General features: G+C 47.1%; 1 protein-coding gene across 1 annotated transcript; it reads left to right on the top strand.

The window, feature by feature from the left end:
- Positions 1-2,175: 2,175 nt before the first annotated feature.
- Positions 2,176-15,202, top strand: TGM7 (transglutaminase 7; the record flags this gene model as incomplete). The annotated part of the gene is made up of 12 exons (XM_082735423.1): positions 2,176-2,373; positions 2,817-3,062; positions 3,657-3,775; positions 5,490-5,618; positions 5,702-5,879; positions 8,350-8,488; positions 9,956-10,059; positions 10,422-10,664; positions 11,805-12,131; positions 12,501-12,661; positions 14,662-14,795; positions 15,043-15,202. The coding sequence occupies exons 1-12, from the start codon at positions 2,262-2,264 to the stop codon at positions 15,200-15,202; spliced, it is 2,052 nt and encodes a 683-aa protein (XP_082591549.1). The 5' UTR covers positions 2,176-2,261.
- Positions 15,203-20,172: the final 4,970 nt, after the last annotated feature.

The following is a 20,172-nucleotide window of genomic DNA, read 5'->3' on the forward strand; positions in this document are numbered from 1 at the left end:
TACATCAAGAAGTTAAAAACTTTGTATTATTTGATCCACTAATTCAGCTTTGAATCTACCTCAAGGAAAGAAGGTTACAAGAAGGGAGATCAAGGGATCAACAAGAACAGTGTTTTTAGCCAAAAGTTTAACAAATTTGTGGGAAAGATGTAAATATTAAATTTGATTTGCTCTAGACTGTGAAATACATTTTTTAAAGATTTTATTTATTTATTTGGCAGAGAGAATGAGCGAGAAATCACAAATAGGGGAAGGGGCAGAGGGAGAAGGAGAAGGAGGCTCCCAACTGAGAAGAGAGCCCAATGAGGGACGGGCTTGTTTCCAGGATCAGGGATCATGGCCTGAAACAAAGGCAGATGGCTTAACTGATTGAGCCACCCAGGCGCCCTCCTGAAAAACATATTCAAATACCTAATCCACTTTCCTCATGTGAAGTATTAGATGTAGTCACAGGTAGTTGAACAACTATACTTAAAGGGTATTTCCTAATAGCTCAGCATTAACCTGGAAGAAAGCTCTAACATGACTCCATTGGCTTCTGACTTAAGCCCTAATGTTTAGAACCATCTTATTGCCAGTGACAGTTTAGGCAATCCTCGGATGGTGTTTGAGTGAAAGAATTGGAATTCAAGAAACCTAGCCAGGTGGGAAAGATGAGCTGAAACTAGCAAATTGAACTCATTTAGTAAAAACATAAAGAATATATGTGGAAGTTTGGGGGCACCTGAGTGGCTCAGTCAGTTAAGTGTCTGCCTTCAGCTCAGGTCCTGATCCTGTAGTCCTTGGACGGAGTCTGCATTGAGCCCGGTATCAGGCTCCCTGCTCAGAGGGAAGTCTGCTTCTCCCTCTGCCCCTCACCCTGTTGCTCAATCTCTCTCACATAAATAAATAAGTCAATAAAATACTTTTTTAAAGGGACGCCTGGGTGGCTCAGTTGGTTAAGCAGCTGCCTTCGGCTCAGGTCATGATCCCAGCATCCTGGGATCGAGTCCCACATCGGGCTCCTTGCTCCGCAGGGAGCCTGCTTCTCCCTCTGACTCTGCCTTCCACTCTGTCTGCCTGTGCTCGCTCTCACTCTCTCTCTCTCACAAATAAATAAATAAAATCTTAAAAAAAAATACTTTTTTAAAAAAAGAATATATGTGGAAGTTCAAAATGTGAATGGCACAAAAACCAAGTAGGTGCCGACATTTGTTTTTCCTCTAGGATGCTGTTTGGCAGCATCCTTGGGCTCTATCCCAGTTGTGACCACCAAAAATGCCTCCAGACATTGCTAAATTTCCCCCAGGGGACAGAATTTCTCCAGTGGAGAACCACTGAGATAAACTGATATGCTATTAGGAACAAAGGCTTAACAGATTTTCATTTATGGTAAGTGCAATAAATACCACCAGCAGAAATAACAAAGCAAATGCAGTCTGAGGCTGCGTTATTCCTAGCACTAAGAGCAATGAGGGATTACTGAGGGCTGACTCTCCACCTGCCACTACAATATGGTCTTTCCACGTGAATCCTCACTCAACGCCCATGTGAACCCTATGGGGTGGGACTACCACAGTCTCCGTTTCTCAGTGGAGGACACTGATGTCTAGGGACATAAGTGACTTGCTCGAAGTCTCACAGCTGAGGTGGTGAGAGCCCACAACTCTGGCCCATGGAGCTATGAGAGTCTTTAATCTGTATATTAGGTGTACACCTACAGGAACATCCTGGGAAGAGTCAGTGCCCTCATACACATGGAATATGGCTGACAGGTGAGAAATAAGCCACCCACCTAGGATCTTAAAGCCCGTAGCTGAGGTCCCAGCCTCCAGTCAACTCACTGGCTTAATTTGTACAAAATTCTAATATGCTCTTTCTTCTATCAGTAGGACAATAGAGTAACTTCTGGAAAGACTGTCAACAAAAGTGGTTAATAGTACGCAGTGGCCCTTCAAGGGTTAAGTTTTAGTGCTGTAGAAACATTTCTCTTCCTGGGGCCCTAATTCTTAAGGGGGTCCGGGGGCAGAGGTCACTAGGATCAGTCTTCCCACTCCAGGGTCAGATCCTGCTACATTGCCCTCCGAGGCTAGGCTGTGAAACTAGGAGGCAGAGTGGCAGAAGGGCTAAGGTCTGGATGGAATCCTACCTAAGACAGAGTCAGGGAGCCACAGCTGGGTAATGACTGGTCTCCTCCTTGCCCCCTTCCAGTGGCAGCCTTGGAGCTCAGGTCTGTGGATCTGCAGAGCCCGAGGAACAACAAAGAGCATCACACCCAGGAGATGGGCCTGAGGCGGCTCATCGTGCGACGGGGCCAGTCCTTTGGGCTCCAACTACATTTCAACCGACCCTTTCACTTTGGGACAGACTATCTCACCTTCGTGGCCGAGACTGGTGAGTTCACCTGACCCCAAGGCAAAAACTCACCTATAGGGCTCCCACCTCTCCGTTCTGAGTGCTCCCTCCTCTCTCCTTTCTTGGGATCCCCAGGGTGCTGTAAGTGATGTTAAGGAAAGATTTGGCCAACTCAGCAAACTGCAGTTGTAATAGTAATAGCTGATTTTTCCATATGCAACAGGTGCTATGCGCACTTCATACATATTATTTCATTTAATCCCCATGCTGAGAGTTTCAGGTGGGTAGTATTATGATCCCATTTTGCAGATAAAAATACTGAGGCCCAGAGGTCCTAAGTGGCTTGCCCAAAGACACCCATTGGCAATAAAAGCCTTAAGCCAAAAAAATTAGCAAGGAGGTGAGGGTCCTCTCAGTTTCTTCCTAGAATCACGTCACATGGATTTTAAAACCTCACTCTGGGGTCATTCTCTCCCACACAGGACCGGCACCCAAGGAGTTGCTGGGAACCCGAGCCACCTTCTCTCTCACCCAGGCTCGAAAAGGAAATGTCTGGAGCGCCTTTGACTTCACCATTGACACCAACTCGCTCTTAGTTGCCCTTTTCACGCCAGCCAACGCAGTCATTGGTCCCTACACTCTGAAGCTAGAGATCTCCCAGGGTCAGAGTCACAGTGTGGTTCACCCACTGGGGACTTTCATCCTGCTTTTTAACCCTTGGAATGCAGGTACGACTTGCTCACAGGGGGTAATGCTAACCTGAAACACTGGGAATGCTCAGTGAGGTTCTTCTGAGAAAACCCAGAAGATACAAGTCAACTATCTATGCCATATATTACCATGTGCTCACTAAAAACCATCTTTACCAAAAAACAAAACAAAACCCCCCAAAATTGAATGGCACAATGAAAATGTTCATGGTGTGAGGTTAAGTGAAATAGATTAGGAAATGGAACACAGTAGGACCTTAATTGTCTAAGTGGAGAGAAAGAATGGCTGGGATTCACCAGTTGTAACGGTGGGTATCTCGGAGTGGGAGGACTGAGTGATTTTCATTATCTTCTTTCCATCACCTGTATTTTCCAGATCTCTACAAGAAGCTTTCCACTTTTACCATCAGCAAAAGATAATGATTATGTTTTAAAGGGACTGATTCTATCACTGGCCTCTAGAAAAGCAAAGTAGATTTTTAAAGGGTCCAGTCTTGATTTCTCTTGCCAGCAACATGTTTGTTCCCTTGTTATCCAGCAGGACGCTGTCATTGCTGTCTTATCTCTTTATTACTTTTTGTTTTTTGCCCCCTCTACTCCTTAACCACTCAGAGGACGATGTCTACCTGCCAAGTGAAATACTGCTACAGGAGTATATCATGATGGACTATGGCTTTGTTTACAAGGGTCATGAAAGATTCATCACCGCCTGGCCCTGGAACTATGGGCAGGTAACCCTGTCACAGAAAGTGGGCCTGGGGTGGGTCTCCTGAAGCTGGTTCTTAATCAACTCTATTAGCTTACAAAGGGCCACTAACAAAAGTCAGGGTGTGTGGCACCTGCTGATTTCCCATCCAGTAAGAGAGGGCAAGGGAGGAAGGGGAGATATCTTTCAAAGTTTTGGTTTTTTGTTTCAAGATTTTTTTAAGTAACCTCTACACCCAACATGGGGCTCAAACTTACAACCCAGAGATCAAAAGTGGCATGCTCCACTAACTGAGCCAGCCAGGTGCCTCTCAAGTTTTTAATATTTTATATAAAAAACTACAAACATAATCCAAATAGGCTACTAAAATTGACCTATCTCTCAAGTTCAAAAGTGAGCAATTTATGGTGAACCTGATTCCATCTACACCAGGGGTTTGCAAACTAGAGTCCACTGACTGTTTTTATATGGTCCCTGAGTTAAGAATGATTTTCATATTTTCAAATTGTTGAAAAAGAACCAAAAAATTTTTTTGATGTGAAAATTATATGAAGTTCAAACTTTGGTGTCCATAAATAACATTTCATGGGAACACAGCCACACTCATTCACTTACGTATCATCTATGGCTGTGTTAATGTTACAGAGGCAGAGTTGAATAGCTGAGACAGAGACCCCACAGCCTGTAAAACCTAAAGTACTTACTATCTGGTCCCTCACAGAAAAAGTCTGCCCATCCCTGGTCTATGCTGTCCCTGTCCCTCCCAACTCATCACTGGAATTTTTGGAAGAAAATTGTAGATACTATATCATTCAGTCCAGTAATGCTTCTGTTTATAGCTCTAAAAGATGATGACTCTTTTTGAAAAACTGAATAATACATTATCATAACTAAAGAAATGAACAGCAATTTCTTTAATAATATCCAATATCCAGTCAGTATAGAAAGGGTGGGACCTTTGACTCTGGGCAACTTTCCCACTCCCAACCACCAGCCATGATGGATGTACTTTTTGCCTCCTTCCCACTGACATCTCCGCCCCCTCCATACTCACCAGGAAGGTAGTGGGGAGAGAACAGCGGGCCTTGCCCTGTTCTCCCTCTGTGACAACTTGTGTAATTTTTTGAAACTGAAACAAATACCTGTGCATCTGGCAGCCAAAAGGGTTGCTGCATGTGTTGCTTTACATGTTATAAATGTATGTCGTGAGCTTACACTGGCTTCTCCTGGGCTCCCAACTTCAGCTGAACTCCTCTACCGATTTCCAGGATCCCCACACTCGGCCTCCTCTCCTTTCATGGCTGATCCTGTTTTTATCCATCTGATCTTTCCTACTCCCTCATGTCCTCCAGAAACAAGAACCTCTAAACCCTGTCCTTGAAATCAAACTCAAAGACCTTCGGTGAACATCTCTACCCTGCTCTCTTCCTGTCCATCTAGTCCTTCAAAGCCCCCTGGCACCAATGGCCTTCTCCGATCTCTTGGTCAATAGGGATCTCCCACCTCCAAATTCTGTTTGCATTTTTCCATCAGAGCCACACAGTTCATTTTTCAGAATTCTTTATCTCATAAATTCCCAATTTGATTTGTAAGCTCTTTGAAGGCAGGGTTTTGTCTAGTATTTAACCCTCAACCCCAGCACATATGCCCCATCTATAAAAATCTGTCACTGACTTGATGTTTCAGGATAATGGACATTTATACTCTTCTCTTTTCTCTCCCTTGAAATCACTTGGAAGTTTGAAGAGGACATCATAGATATCTGCTTTGAGATCTTGAACAAGAGCCTGTACTTCTTAGAGAACCCGTCCAAAGACTACTCTCAGCGGAACGACCCGGTGTACATCTGCAGGGTGGTGAGCGCCATGGTAAGGACTGCTCTCCTGCCTGTCTGGGGATGAGCTGAGCTTCCCTGGGGCACTGCAGAAACGCACCTGTCTGGCCTTTGCAGATCAACAGCAATGATGACAGCGGTGTGCTGCAGGGGAACTGGGGAGAGGACTACTCCAGGGGGGTCAGCCCGCTGGAATGGAATGGCAGCGTAGCCATCCTGCGGCAGTGGTCAGCCAGGGGCAGGCAGCCTGTGAAGTATGGGCAGTGCTGGGTCTTTGCAGCTGTAATGTGCACAGGTGAGTGGTGGGGAGATGGGAATGCAGGGTCATTCATTTAATTTTCGTGATAAGCCTTTGAGGTTGGGCTCTGAGGATCTCCATTTTCACATAACTGTGGCTTGTTGGTAGCCCCCCAGCTAAGGAATGATGTTCATGTGACCCTGAACCAGCATAGACTGAGGAGTCTTGCATGTTTGCCTAGGAGGGAGGCTGACCTGTTGCAATCATTCAGCAGAGTCCTGGATGGCAGATGGACTATTAAAATGGTCACCCGGAAAGAGAAGCTTGTGGTCTCGAAGTGGAGGCAAAGGCAGCTCCCTTCTACCACAGTCAGGCTTCTCAGCTCCAAGGGAGCCTGGAATCAGGGACAGGCTGGGGGAAACTTGAGGTGCAAGCAGACGGTCTGGGAAAGCCTGGTCTCAGCTGTGGGCAGAGCTGGTAGCTACCAAATACTTTTCAGAGAGATTCTGAGGAGTTACAATTGGAGGTTTGCTACTTGGCCAAATACCTGCATGAAGCATCGACGTTTTATGCATGATCATTTATTACAATTTAGTGCAAAAGCGTTGATTGGATTATCTATGAAGGTGAGGGAAAGACAGAATATTGAGGTGCCTTCCTGTCTTCCCCTATGCAAGGAAGAGTGTACCTGTTACATTGTGGGGCTCAGTCAATGTTTGCTGAATAAATGGACTGGCTCTCAGTGGGAGGGAACATAGATCAGGGAAGACAGAGACAGAGGCCAAAGACAAAGTTCTAAATTTTCCTGACAGGGAGAGCATAGCTTGGCAGTTAGGTTCGGGCACTGCAGACAGAGGAGATGTTCAAATCAAGTGACCAAATCAAGTGACCTCATTTTGCTCTTCCATTTTCCCATTTTCCCCAAAAAATGCTCAGCACAGCATCAGAATTTAGTATGGCCACATGCCTGGGCTGGAGAAGTCCCTGGGTAGGCAGGTGTCATGGAGGAGGGCTTGGGTCCTTAGATACTGGGATGAGAGGATGAGATCTAGGTCTGCATCCTTATTCCACGTTGAAGTCTCTCCTTGCTCCCAGGCCCTAGAGCCCTGGGGCCACTGAGTGAGGGGACTGCTGTTCCCATCAGACAGCCTCTGGCCACTTGCAGCCCTGGTTTAGCTGTCACCCCTGCAAAAGGTGACAGGCCCAGAAGCTGTGCTGGGCATAGACAGGTGACTTGTGAACAGGTGACTGGCTCCCTTTGGGGTCTTGAATCAATCAAAACATTGATCAATCTCAATAGTTCTTTTACTTTTCTTACTTATTATCCTCCCAGCAGCCTCAAGAAGCACCCTCTGCTCCTCCTGAACAAGGGAGAGGTAGAGGAAACCTCTGCCTAACCTCCTCATCTAAACTCTTTGTTTTGCTGGCTGAGGTGGGGCCCTATGTCCCAAAGGCACATCTGGCTCTTGATTTTATTTGGCCCTGGGCAGATGTGTGTGTGTGTGTGTGTGTGTGTGTGTGTGTGTGTATCTGCTTTGAATGAGTAGATCTTAACCACTTAACATGAAATTTTAACTCAGCTTTAAAAATCCTTTATAGAGGACATTAGGAGAAGGAAGGGAAAAATAAAGAGGGAGAATCAAAGGGGGAGACAAACCATGAGACTGTGGACTACAGGAAACAAACAGAGTTTCAGAGGGGAGGGGGTGGAGGGATGGGTTAACACGGTGCTGGGTATTAAGGAGGTCACGTACTGCATGGAGCATACAATGACTCATGGAACACTACATCAGAAACTAATGATGTACTGTATGTACTGTATGGTGGCTAACATAACAATAAAAAAATAATAATACAGAAAATAAAAAGGCTTTATTGTACTATCCTGAGAAGCCACAAGAGGGTATTGTTGCCTTGTCAAAGATCGTTGTTGCCTCTACCTGCAAGTTCCCTTTGTCCCTGAGGTTTTCCGTTTAACCTCCATTAAGTCTATATTGCCCTTCTATCCTTTCTCTGATTTCTTTCTTACCTCCTCCAAACCCTGTATTTCAGTAAATCAGCTGGTCCATTTCCTTATTTTGTTACACATAAGGAGACTAAGAGCCAGAGAAGTTAAGTCACCTACTGATGGTCACACAGCTTTTCTCCTAAAACTGGCCACAACACAAGGCTTAAAATTTCTTATTTTCTTTTGAATTAGCAAATATTTCAGGTTCTCTGTTTTTACTGTGGAAAGCTGCTGAGTGAAAAAAAGCCCTAAATGATAAACGGAGTTGCATATTGTTGTTTTAAGTTACCTTCACATGATTTCTTTCTCCTAGTGGGATGGAGACTTTGATGGGGCAGGTAGGCAGCAGGGTTCTGGGCCTGGGTGCAGTGCCCTGAGAATAAAGAAGTTACAGGTATGGATCTGCAAGAATCTTGGCCTTCTTTCTGTCCTCCAGCTTAAAACTTAGAAAGGATGCCTGGGAAACCAGATTCTACTTGAAATGGACTCAGTGATTCTCCACGCTTTCCTTCTCTTTAGTAATGAGATGTTTAGGTGTTCCAACCCGTGTGGTTTCCAGTTTTCGTTCTGCACACAACATGGATGGGAACTTAACCATTGACACCTACTATGACCAAAATGCAGAGATGCTGCCAACTCGGAAGCGAGACAAAATATGGTAAGGGGACACAGTCTCAAACAGATCTCTGCTCCATCTCAGGATGGGCAGGGAAACTCTGACACACTGCTCTCTGGTCTTGAGGCAGTATCACCCTTCCCTTTGTGGCTGGTGCCCAGAGAGTAATCCTGCCACCTAGGAGACTGTTCTGGCTAATTAGGTCATCACATCACACTCATTTCAGAGACAGAAGACTATGGGGTAACATTCCAGAGCCCAATCTTAATGAATAGATTGTGTGGTCTGTGAATACTGATCTCAAAACCTGCATGCCTCTTACTCCTCCTTCTTTGAGCCATTCCGTCTGTGCCATTCTCTGCTTGCCTTCTTGGGCCTGGACTTGCTGTCTTTGCCTACTTCCTCAGTCTCTCCTGCTTCTTCCTCTACCTACCCCACTCTCATTGCACGCATGTGAGCGTGTATGTGTACATGCGTGTGTATCTCTGTGCATCCCTTCATTTCTGTATCTCTCATCTCTTCCCCTGGCTCCTCTTTCCTCTGCTCTACTTCAGATCTGATTTTCCGGTTTTCCTTTCCAGCTAGTTTCCAGGTATGATCTTTGAGTTGTGTGAGAACTAGTGGCTATCGTTGGAGCCCCTCCCTCTCTGAGCTCCTAAAGGATGAAACATCCCCCGTTCAGTCAGCAGTGGTGTATCTGGGAAGGTGGGATCACAGAATTGTGTCGAATTCTGTGTATGAATGCACAATCTGAATATAATCCTGAGGAAACATCAGACAAGCTCAAAATGAGGATCACTCCAGCAAAAAATAAACACTATATTCCAAATGTCAGTGTAATACAACAAAGGATGAGGAGCCCTTCCAGATCCAAGCAAACAAAGGGCCTTACCCAACTAGATGCGTGTGATCCTGGACCAGGCAGAAATGAATGTCATAAAGGGCATCACTAGGTCAATTGACAAAACTGAAATATAGACAGTAATTTAGAAAAAAGTGTTGTATCAGCAGTAAATGTATGAGGTTGATAACTGTACATGATCATGTAGGAGAAGATCTCTAAGAAAGTACACACCGAAGTAGAAAGCAAAGGGGAAAAATGTATTCATCATCTTCACATCCATACTGAAACAAAGCGAATGATAAAACAAATAGGCAAAATGTTAATGATAGATGAATTGGGTAGATGGGTATTCTTTGTACTACACTTGCAACTTTACTGTAAGTTTGAAATGACTTCTAAATAAGTAAAAAAAAGGGAGGGGTGTGAATATAATTAAAACATAATAGCTTTGTGCAGTGCCAGATGGTAGCTAGATTTTTCATGGTGATCGCTTCATAACTGATATAAATGTTAAATCGCTATGTTGTACACCTGAAACTAATACAATATTGTATGTCAGCTACACTTTAATTAAAAAACCGATATAAACTACAGGATTCAGTATAGTGTCCAATACCTGGCAAATCTTCTGAAATAAATCCTCATCTTCTTCCTCTTTTCTGTAGGAACTTCCATGTCTGGAATGAGTGCTGGATGATCCGGAAAGATCTTCCTCCAGGATACAATGGTTGGCAGGTTCTGGACCCCACTCCCCAGCAAACCAGCAGCGGTGAGTGAGGGGCCCTGTGGAAGGGTCTGGGCTCTGTGCGGAGGCTGGTCGGGCACTGACCACATGAGCAGGAGGCCAGAAAGGAGCAGTATTTTTCTTACTGTGTCGCCTTCAGCTGGGTGACTGAGAGGAGTAACAGGACCTCTCAGTTGCTTCCTCACCTATAAAGTAGGGAAGATGATGATAACTGCCAGGGTGGCTGTGAGGATTGGGTGAATTTGTGGGAATCTGAGAGCACTCTGTGGATGTGGGTCTTCTCCATCCCATCTCCCTGCCTGCCCCTGCCGCCCTCCCCCTCAACAGCCACCCCAGTCCAACTGCTGGCAGCTGGCAGCTGTCCTCAACTTCTGTTCCCTCCACAGGGCTGTTCTGCTGCGGCCCTGCCTCTGTGAAGGCCATCAGGGAAGGGGAGGTCCACCTGCCCTATGACACCCCATTTGTGTATGCCGAGGTGAATGCTGATGAAGTCATTTGGCTCTTTGGGAATGGCCAGGCCCAGGAAATCCTGGTCCATAACACCAGCTCCATCGGGAAGGAAATCAGCACCAAGATGGTAGGGTCAGATCAGCGCCAGAACATTACCAGCTCCTACAAGTATCCAGAAGGTGCTTGGGGCCCTGGGGACTCAGGAGGTGGGGGGTGGGTATAATCTCCTTCGAATGCCTCCCGGTGAGGATGGCTTGCTTCTGTTAAAACCCTGCCTGATCACCTCCTCCTCATGGCGAACTCCCAGGGGCTTTCCTGGACCCTGGCCATGTGGCCCTAGAGTTGCTAGATTGAGCAAATAAAAGTAGAGAGTATCCAGGTAAATCTGAATCCCAGATAAATTCAAATAAGCAAATATTTTATTAGTATAAGTGTGTTCCAAATATAGTATGCAATATATCTAAACTGAAAACTATTTATTGTGTATCTGAAATTCAAATTGAATGTCCTTTATTTTACTTGAAACTCTGTCCTAGGGTCATATCATGATCTCGTTAAGTCAAGACAGTAGGGGGGGTGGATGCTTAAGGAGGCAAAGGATGCCTGGCTTGTGGAAGGGAGTAGATGTCCCTGCAAAGAAGGCCAGGGGGAGTCAGACACCCTGAGTACCAACCAAGGCCCTGCTGTGTAAGCCTAGCCTAGTTCTTACCATCACGGTGCCTCCACTTCCTCATCTATAAAATGGGTTAATGGCACCTTCAAGGGCTGTTGTGGATACACAGAAAGCACTTGGAGCAGTGCCTCTGGTGCATAGCAGCTACTATAGAGAGAAGTCCACAGTTTGGGGTGAGGTGAGGTTCAGCCTGAATGTTGAGTAGCCCCCAGGAGCAAGAGATAAAGATCCATTTAGAAGACATGAGCATGTATTTTAGAAGTGAGGATGCTGGCAGGGGAAGAAGTCTCTGGCTTTGATGACAGCAGCAATACTGACAACAAAGAACCATGCCGGGTGCTTATGCTCAGCAACTCATGTAACTCACCATTTTGGCCACTCTAGAAGGCAAGGAGCTATACTTGGGTTATAGATGAAAGGACTGAGCACCCAGAGATTAAGGGACTGTGCCTGAGCAAGGACTTGAACCCAGCACCGAGCACTGGCAATCCCCATGTTCTCAGCCATGATGCTGTCCTGTCTCCTGCTGCAGCTCTTCACATGGCTGGGGCTTTGGGAGGGGAGCTGAGAGTTTTGGGGGTGGCTAGCTTCCCAAAGGAGGTCCCTGGTCTCTCAGTCTCTCCTCACTGGCTCTTCTTTTGGCCAGGATCCCCTGAGGAGCGATCTGTGTTCATGAAAGCTTCCCGGAAAATGCTGGCCCCAAGAAGGGCCTCTTCCCCTTTCCTAGATCTGCTGGGCTCTGGGGGCCCTGAGGACCAGCCTGCACAGCTGCAGCTTCACCTGGCCAGGACCCCCGAGTGGGGCCAGGACCTGATGCTGACACTGCGTGCCTGGAGGGTGCCAGACAGAGTCCACTCCCGGGGGTCCATCAGCCTGGAGGTGCGCTTCAGCGCCCAGGCCCTGTTGCACCAGGGTGGAACCCGGGAGCCTCTCTGGAGGCAAACAGTGCACTTGAACCTGGATTTTGGGAAGGGTGAGTATGAGATAGGCCTGGAAAGTTGCCAAGAAGGATGGGAACCTTGGGGTCATGAATGAAGCTGGGTATGGTTTAGCCAGATTCCATGGAGATCCAACACACCCACATGGCAGACAGTGAAGCTGCTGGTGGCAGGACGTTGCACGTTATGTGCTGTACTCCGACACCATCCTGCCAGGGGAGACACAACAGTGATCTCTGGGGGTGGTGGGTAGAGGGTAAGTGCTCCGAATCTCTCTTAGACACATGCACACAAACATACTTACACACACATACAGACTCACACACATGTTCTCTCTCACACATACACATACTCTCTGTCTCTCTCTTTCCAGACTCCTCAAGGTGTCTTTTGTCTGTGCTTAGAGATACAGTTGCCGCTCTTGCTACCCTACGACAATTACAGAAACAAGCTAACAGATGAGAAACTGATCCGGGTGTCTGGCATTGCCAAGGTGGAGGATACAGGGAGGTCCATGCTGGTCCTAAAAGACATCTCTCTGGAGCCTCCTCACTTGTCTATTGAGGTAAGGTGTCTGGACAGAGATGGAGCCTGGGGGCCCTCTGACTCACCCAATCCAGGCCTTGGGCTCCAGCAGTGAACAGAACATAGTCCCTGCTTCAGACACCAAATATATGATTAAAGCCCAGTATGATGTTACCTGTACCCTGCAAAGTGCAGGGCAGGGTGAAAGGCTTCTCAGAGGAGTGATATTTTGTGGGGGCTACACAGGAAGACACTGTACAGAGAAATGAGATGGAGATAGAGGCATGTTAAGCAAGGAAAAAGCTTGGCAGAGGCAGACAGACAGGAGAGGCATGGATAGGAGATGGAGTTGAGGAGTTGGATTTGAGAAAAAACACAAGTCAAATTCCAAAGCTTACTGCAGATGTTAATACAAGTGTGACAGGGAAGAGGGAAAACAAATGAAAGGTGAGGCTCGGACTTTGAGCTCGAAGATCATGTGGCTGGCAAGTAATTACATGAGGAAGGAACACAGGTAGAAGAAAGGTCAATAGAAGCAGAAATGTTCCCCATCTCCCCTTACCAGGATTTTTCTTCCCTTGAAGCCTCCTTTCCCCAGCCCCACACCCCATTCTGAAGGACTTGCCCTCTGCCTAGTCCCAGGCTGGCTTTGCCCCTGCTGGATCTGTTAGCAGCATGCTCCATCCCCACCCAGAGCAAGAATTGAGTGGTTCCACGTCATAAGCCACCTGGCCCTGCTGTCAGGTGGTCAGACTATGATGTGGCAGACAGTGGGCAGTGCAGACAAAGTGTGGTGCTGAGGTGAGCACCCTGCCTGTTACCCAGAGTCCTGGTTCCCAACAAGATCCAGTGCAAACGGGGCACCTGGGTGGCTCAGTGGGTTAAAGCTTCTGCCTTCGCTCAGGTCACGGTCCCAGGGTCCTGGGATCAAGCCCCGCATCGGGCTCTCTGCTTGGCAGGGAGCCTGCTTCCTCCTCTCTCTCTGCCTGCCTCTCCATCTACTTGTGATCTTTCTCTGTCAAATAAATAAATAAAATCTTTAAAAAAAAAAATCCAGTGCAAACACATGGGATGCTGAGGAGACTATTAATTGGTCCCCACCGGTAAAGGACCTAAGGATTATCTGTACCACTAGGAGAGAAGCCAAAGACATTTTTACCTGTTCTACTTTGCTGCCCTCATTAGAGTACAAAGGGTTTGTTTCTTCCATTTGAATTTTAGAGAAGTCAGGATGTGTTCTTGTTTTTCCTTGTTTTGTTTTGTTTTAATTCTCTTTTGAGCCAGAACGTGTCCCAAGTATGATCTGGGTGGTCAGAATTCATCTTAGTTCAACATTCATTTATCAAATATCCACCACTTGGCCTGAGCTGAGCGAGGCACCAGCTCTAGGAGTGAGTAGGATAGAATCCCTGCCTCCCACTCACAGGCCAAGGCTATGCTGCCCTATGACAGATTCCCATGGGATGCACAGAACACACCTGGAAAAACTCAGTGTTTCTAATGTCAGAGCAACGTGGGGAAAAGATCCTGTCCACAGCCTGGGACATCTGGGTCAGGTCCTGGCTCTGCTATATCATATGACCTTGGCCTTGGAATGATATTGCTGATAGCATATAGATGGCACATAGGATACCACTTCCTTACCCTCTTCCTGTGTCAGACACTACTAATCCATCACAACTCTATCTGACTCTGGATTTGACCTCAGGAGTCTTTCCAACACACCATTTCTATCAGCCATGATTAATAGATTGGAGCTGGCCCTTAGGTCAAAATCAAATTGCCATCCTGAACCAGATGGTGGGGAGGGAAATAGATTTCTACGTGGTGCCAGGTCCCAGACGATGGTGGCTTCCTGAAGCATTGTGACCTTCTAAGACACACATATTCTGGGCTCATATTCTTCTCACCCTGCGGCAGTGTTACCACTCAGTAAGCAGTCCCTGGTGGTCAACAGTGGGATGGTGGAGTCGGGTGACTGAGCTGGAGTACAGAAATCAGGCCAGCTGACCACAATATCCCCACCTTCTCTCCGCACAGGTGTCTAAAAGGGCTGAGGTGGGCAAGGCACTGACCGTCCACATCACACTCACCAATACCCTGACAGTGGCTCTGAGTAACTGCACCATGGTCCTAGAGGGAAGTGGCCTCATCGATGGGCAGATATCCAAGAAGTATGTACCATTTGTCTCGTGCTGGTCTCTGACAAGGGGTACCTTGTGGGGTCACAGGATGATCCTTCATCTCCTGGTTGGTGCCTACTCACCCCCGTTTGCCCACCCTCCTTGGGGAAGGTTGAGCTTGGTGGTACTGAGGCATGGGAGGTGCTTACCCACCAAGAGGGGAAACCGGATCACCCTCCCCCCTCACCCCCAATCCCTGACAGTTACTTAAAGCTTTAACAGGTTCTTTGACTTTCAGCATTGGGACGCTGGTGGCTGGACATACCATCCAAATTCAAGTGGACCTCTACCCTATCAAAACCGGGCGCCGCCAGCTGCAAGTCCTCATTAGCAGCAAAGAGATCAAGGAGATCAAGGGCTACAGGGACATCTTTGTGGCTGCCTCCAGGGCTTCTTGAGCCCTCCTCCCCAACCCTTACCCTGGCCCCTACCCTCCCAACTGCCCAGCCCCTCCCTGAGCTCCACCCCTCCTCTTTCTCCCAACTTCATCCCCCTCGCCCCCAGTCCCTCCCCTCCTCCTCCTGATGCCCTTCCTCACAGCCCCACCTTGGTGTTTTCTACTCCGAAGGTTTAATGTTATCTTTGTTCCTTCTCTGTCCTCTTCCCGGCCTGCCTGGGGGTGAGTAAAACTCTGTTGGAACCGCTGAAAAGACAATGAAGAAGTCTTTATTTATCACCTGTGTTCTTTCTTCTCCACTAACAAGCTCCTTATTGCTACTGGGTGGTCCTCCGGCCTGGCTGCCAGCTGTGTCCACTGGGCCCTCCCTAATCTTCCTGTCTTCCTTCTCCTGCTTTAAGATTTCCCAATCACAAAATAAGCCTAATATGTTCCCCTCTAAGTCAGCTTCTCTGGAATCAAAGTTCCCAGGTCTCTCCATTTAAATTGTTTTAGCAAGCCTGCAGACAGAGGCAGGAGGAAGGTAGTGGCCTGGGACGGTCCAGGGGCACAGGCCAGAGCTATCTAGCAGGACTTCTCTGCTGAGAGCATGGGAATGGCTGGGCTGGGCTCATGCAAAACCATTTGTACTCAGTCTCGATATTTGGGAAAGAGCAGAAAAGTGAACAGAAACAAAAGAAAAAATCACAAACAGTTCCCTGTCCCAGAAGAAATCTCTGATAACAGTTTGTGGTATATCTTTCTGTTCTCTCCCCCCCACACACACACTCATTATGCTTTTCAAGGTTATCATTACATGGCTATCATCAAAAGATAAGAGATAACAAGTGTTGTCAAGGATGTAGAGAAAAAGGAACCCTCATGCACTGTTGGTGGGAAGGCAAACTGGTACAGCCACTGTGGAAAACAGGATGGAGGTTCCTCAAAAATGAAATATACAACTACCCTAGGATTCAGCAATCCCATGTTTGGTATTTACCTGAAGGAAATAAAATCGCTATCTTGAGGAGATATTTTCACCTCCATGTTTATTGCAGTGTTATTGACAATAGCCAAGATATGGAGACAGCCCAAGTGTCTGTCAGTGAATGAATGGACAAAGATGTATCTCACGCACACTTGCGCATACACACACACACACACACACACACACGTTATTCAGTCATGAAAAAGAAAGGAAATCCTTCCATTTGCTCTAAAATGAATGGATTTTCACTTATGCTAAGTGAGAGATAAATCAGACATGGAATGACAAATACATATCACTTATATTTGGAGTCTAAAAAAGCTGAACTCCTAGAAACAGAGAGTAGATTGGTGGTTACCAGGGGCTGGGGGGAGGGAACTGGGGAGATGTTAGTCAAAGAACTTCCAGTTGGTAGATGAATAAATTCTGGAGCTCTAATGGCATTGTGATTGTAGTTAACAATAGTGTATTATATACTCAAAGTTAACAAGAGACCCGATCTTAAATGTTCTTACCACAAAAAAGAAATAACTACGTGACATAATGGGCGTGTTAGTAACACTACTGTAGTAATAATATTAGACATATAAATGTATCAGATCAACATGTCATATACCTTAAACTTACACAATATTATACGCCAATTATCTCTCAGTCAAAAATAAAAAGCAGTTATTATAAACTGGCATATTTCCATCATGGAAGATTTGGAAACTTCAGAAACACAGAAAATGAGATCCTCCTCCTGGAGGTTTTCAGGCATGGTTCCTTCATCCTTGCCACTCCTCACCTGCTTAGTGGCTTTGCAGGTTCACTTGGCACCTCTCCCCAGCCTCTCCCCTCCTCCTCTCTCTTTTATAAAAATTTATTTTGCAGGATGCCTGGGTGGCTCAGTTGGTTGGACAATTGCCTTCGGCTCAGGTCATGATCTTGGAGTCCCGGGATCGAGTCCCGCATTGGGCTCCCAGCTCCACGGGGAGTCTGCTTCTCTTTCTGCCCTTCTCCTCACTCATGCTCTCTCTCACTGTCTCTCTCTCAAATAAATAAATAAAATCTTTAAAAAAAATTATTTTGCTTTTGCAAGTTCCACCCTGTGTGCCCACTGCACCCATCCCCACTGAGTTCCAAGGGCATTTCTGTAGGGCTCTGTCACTGCTTTGTCACTGCTGTGCTGCATCTGGGTCCCACCCACTGAGGGAGACCTAGAACCTGGGCTGGCTCCTGCGGAAATCTGAAAGCTTGTTCTGCCTGCCAAGTGCCTCCTCCTCCTTTGTTTAGTCATTGCTCTTCCTGTCAGGTTGGTCTGGGGGTGCAGAGCTTCCTGGCTGTGTTACTTGTGTCCCTGGAGGGGGAACAGTGGACAGACTTCCTACTGGGCCCTCAAGGGCCTTCGATGGGAGGGGATGGTTAGCCACTTCTATCTTCACAGTCAACCTTTCAAATACTTTCCAGTCTCCTCATCCAAAAATTGGCTTAAAAAACTGTACTCTGTAGTGTTTTCTGTGTGTAGGCAAGTCTGTCTGGCTTCATTTCCCTACTTCAGCTGGACAAGCTAGACAATCTCAAAGTCCTTTCCAGGGCCCAGGACCCTGCTGCTGAGCACCTTCAGAATATGTCCTTGACTGGTCCTGCTTCACCATCTTTCACCCTCCGCTTGTATCAAAAAACCCAGTGTTGCTGGCCTCCCAGGCAGTGGTGCCCATGAATGAACTCTGAAAGAAATGTCTGGGGGCATAGATCAGGGGCACAAAGCAAGCCAGCCCCCAAGTCTCTTAATTGCTGGTCTTCCCCAGGAATCCCCTGTAGTGTTCATGGAGACCGTGGTGCTCATGTCCTTTCAGCTGGTAGTGTTGGGGTCCATGCTGTTCACTGTCATTGTGTGATATAAAGCACAGGGGCTGAGTCCTGGGTCCCTCCGGTGCGAGACAATACCAGCAACAGTAGCACAGCCAGCCCTCAGAGGACTGTTGTGAGGACCAAATGAGAGAGTGCGTTCTAAAGAGCTTTGCCATTCTTGAAGTACATTCATGCTCAAAGGTCCTCCTATCAGTTTAATCACCTCTCCTGGGTGACCGGCTCCATTTCCAGTCAGAGCAAGAGGGAGGAGGCACAGGAACACACATGGATCTGTCAGTTCGGGCTTCCCTTTGCAATTGTCTGTGGGGAACCCCCTCCCTCCCCTCAGATCTGGGCACCCATGGAGTCATGGACCCTGAGTCTACAGGTAAGGAAATTGAAACATGGCTCAGGGAATACTGGGAATTCATGGTAGGGTGAGAAATACCATCCTAATCTGAGTTTTAGAAACTTCTGGAGGTACCCCACCCCCATCTTGGGAGAGCTGGCCAGGGGGAAGATAGGTGAGCCCACACCTGCCTTCTTGAGTGTTCCAGGATCTGCTCTGTGCCCTACCCTTGCAGGTCACAGACCTACTTCCCTCCCGAGAGGAAGGTGCTCTTCAACTCTGCTCAGCTTCCCTGGCTCTCCTCCGCCTCCCTTACCCTGGACCAAGGAATGAGCTACTGTGATCAGTGCTGCCTCCTGCCCCCAGCACACACACCTCCACACACTCTCTAATGGTTTGTAGGAATCCAATGATAAGCTGAACCTGTGAGTCAGCTCATTAGCTCACTGCCATGAAATAGGCTATTATTGTCTGGTGGCCATTGGGCACCTTCCTCTTTGTCTACCCCACCTCTCCAGACCCACTCGCCCTCGCTGCACTCACCTTCTTGTCTCTCCTCCCAATTCAGCTCTCCTGCCTATGCCTCCGCCTCCTCCTCCCCTGGGCTAACCCATTTCCACTAATGTGGTAGTGTGTTCAGGCATTTATCCATTTGTTCATGCATGGGTCATCTTTTAATTCATTCTCTGCACTGGCCAGCAAATATGAACTGGAAAACTGCCCATCCTTCAGATTGTGCATTAAGCACTTAAGCAGGACTCTGGAGTCTGACTGACAGCCTTCAAATCTGGCTCCACTAGTTTTTAGTGATCTTGGGAAAACTGTTGAATGTCTTCAAGCTTCAATTTCCTCACTTGTAGTAGAGGAACAATAATAGTTCTATAGTAATAGAACAATAATAGAACTCATGGGGAACAGCATGAAGATTCAGTGGGATCAGGCACATAATGTAAGGCAGTGTCTGGAACTAAAAAGATGTCGCTAGTCTACTAGTCTAGTCTACTAGACTACTACTAGTCTACTAGTAGTTTTACTATTTGCCCCCACCATTAATAAGCACTAGGGATATATTAATAAGACTAGGCCATACCTTCCAGGGATCTGGGGGAAAAAATAGGTTAAATATTTATAATGTTGTGTATTAGTTGGCTAATAGGGAATGAAAAGGGGGTGCCCCCAAATGCCTCGTGTGGTAGTTGAGAGGGTGTTAGGAAAACTTCCTGGAGGGGAAGTGCTTGAGCCTGGATCTGAGAAAGTAGACAATTGAGAGAAGGACATTTCAGAAAGAGACTGACAGGTGCAGGAGAGCAGGTCTGCATCTGAGAACAGCAGGGCTTTGGCCTGAGTGGACTCCAGGCAGGAAGGAAAGATCCTGAAGGGCTTTGGGGGCGATGTTGGAAAGTTTGGACTTGACCCACTGCTGGATTTTTTTAAAGATATATTTATTTTAGAGAGAGAGAGAGAGCGTGACTGGGGTGGGGGAAGCAGAGGGAGAGAGAGAATCCCAAGCACTCTCCCCACTGAACACAGAGCCCCACACGGGGGCTCGATTCCACAACCCTGAGATCATAACCTGAGTCGAAATCCAGAGTCAGATGCTTAACCAACTGAGCCACTCCGAGAAGCATCCCGAGAGGGAAAGCGAGAGAGAATCCTAAGTGGGCTCCATGCCCAGTGTAGAGCCTCACACGGGGCTCAATCCCACGAGCCCGAGATCACAACCTCAGGGGAAACCAAGAATCGGATGCTCAACTGACTGAGCCACCGATGCACCCCAACCCACTGCTGGATTTTAAGCCAAGAGCAACCTGACTGAGGA

The sequence above is a fragment of the Mustela nivalis genome (genome assembly GCF_964662115.1).
Source record: "Mustela nivalis genome assembly, chromosome: 6".
NCBI lineage: Eukaryota > Metazoa > Chordata > Mammalia > Carnivora > Mustelidae > Mustela > Mustela nivalis.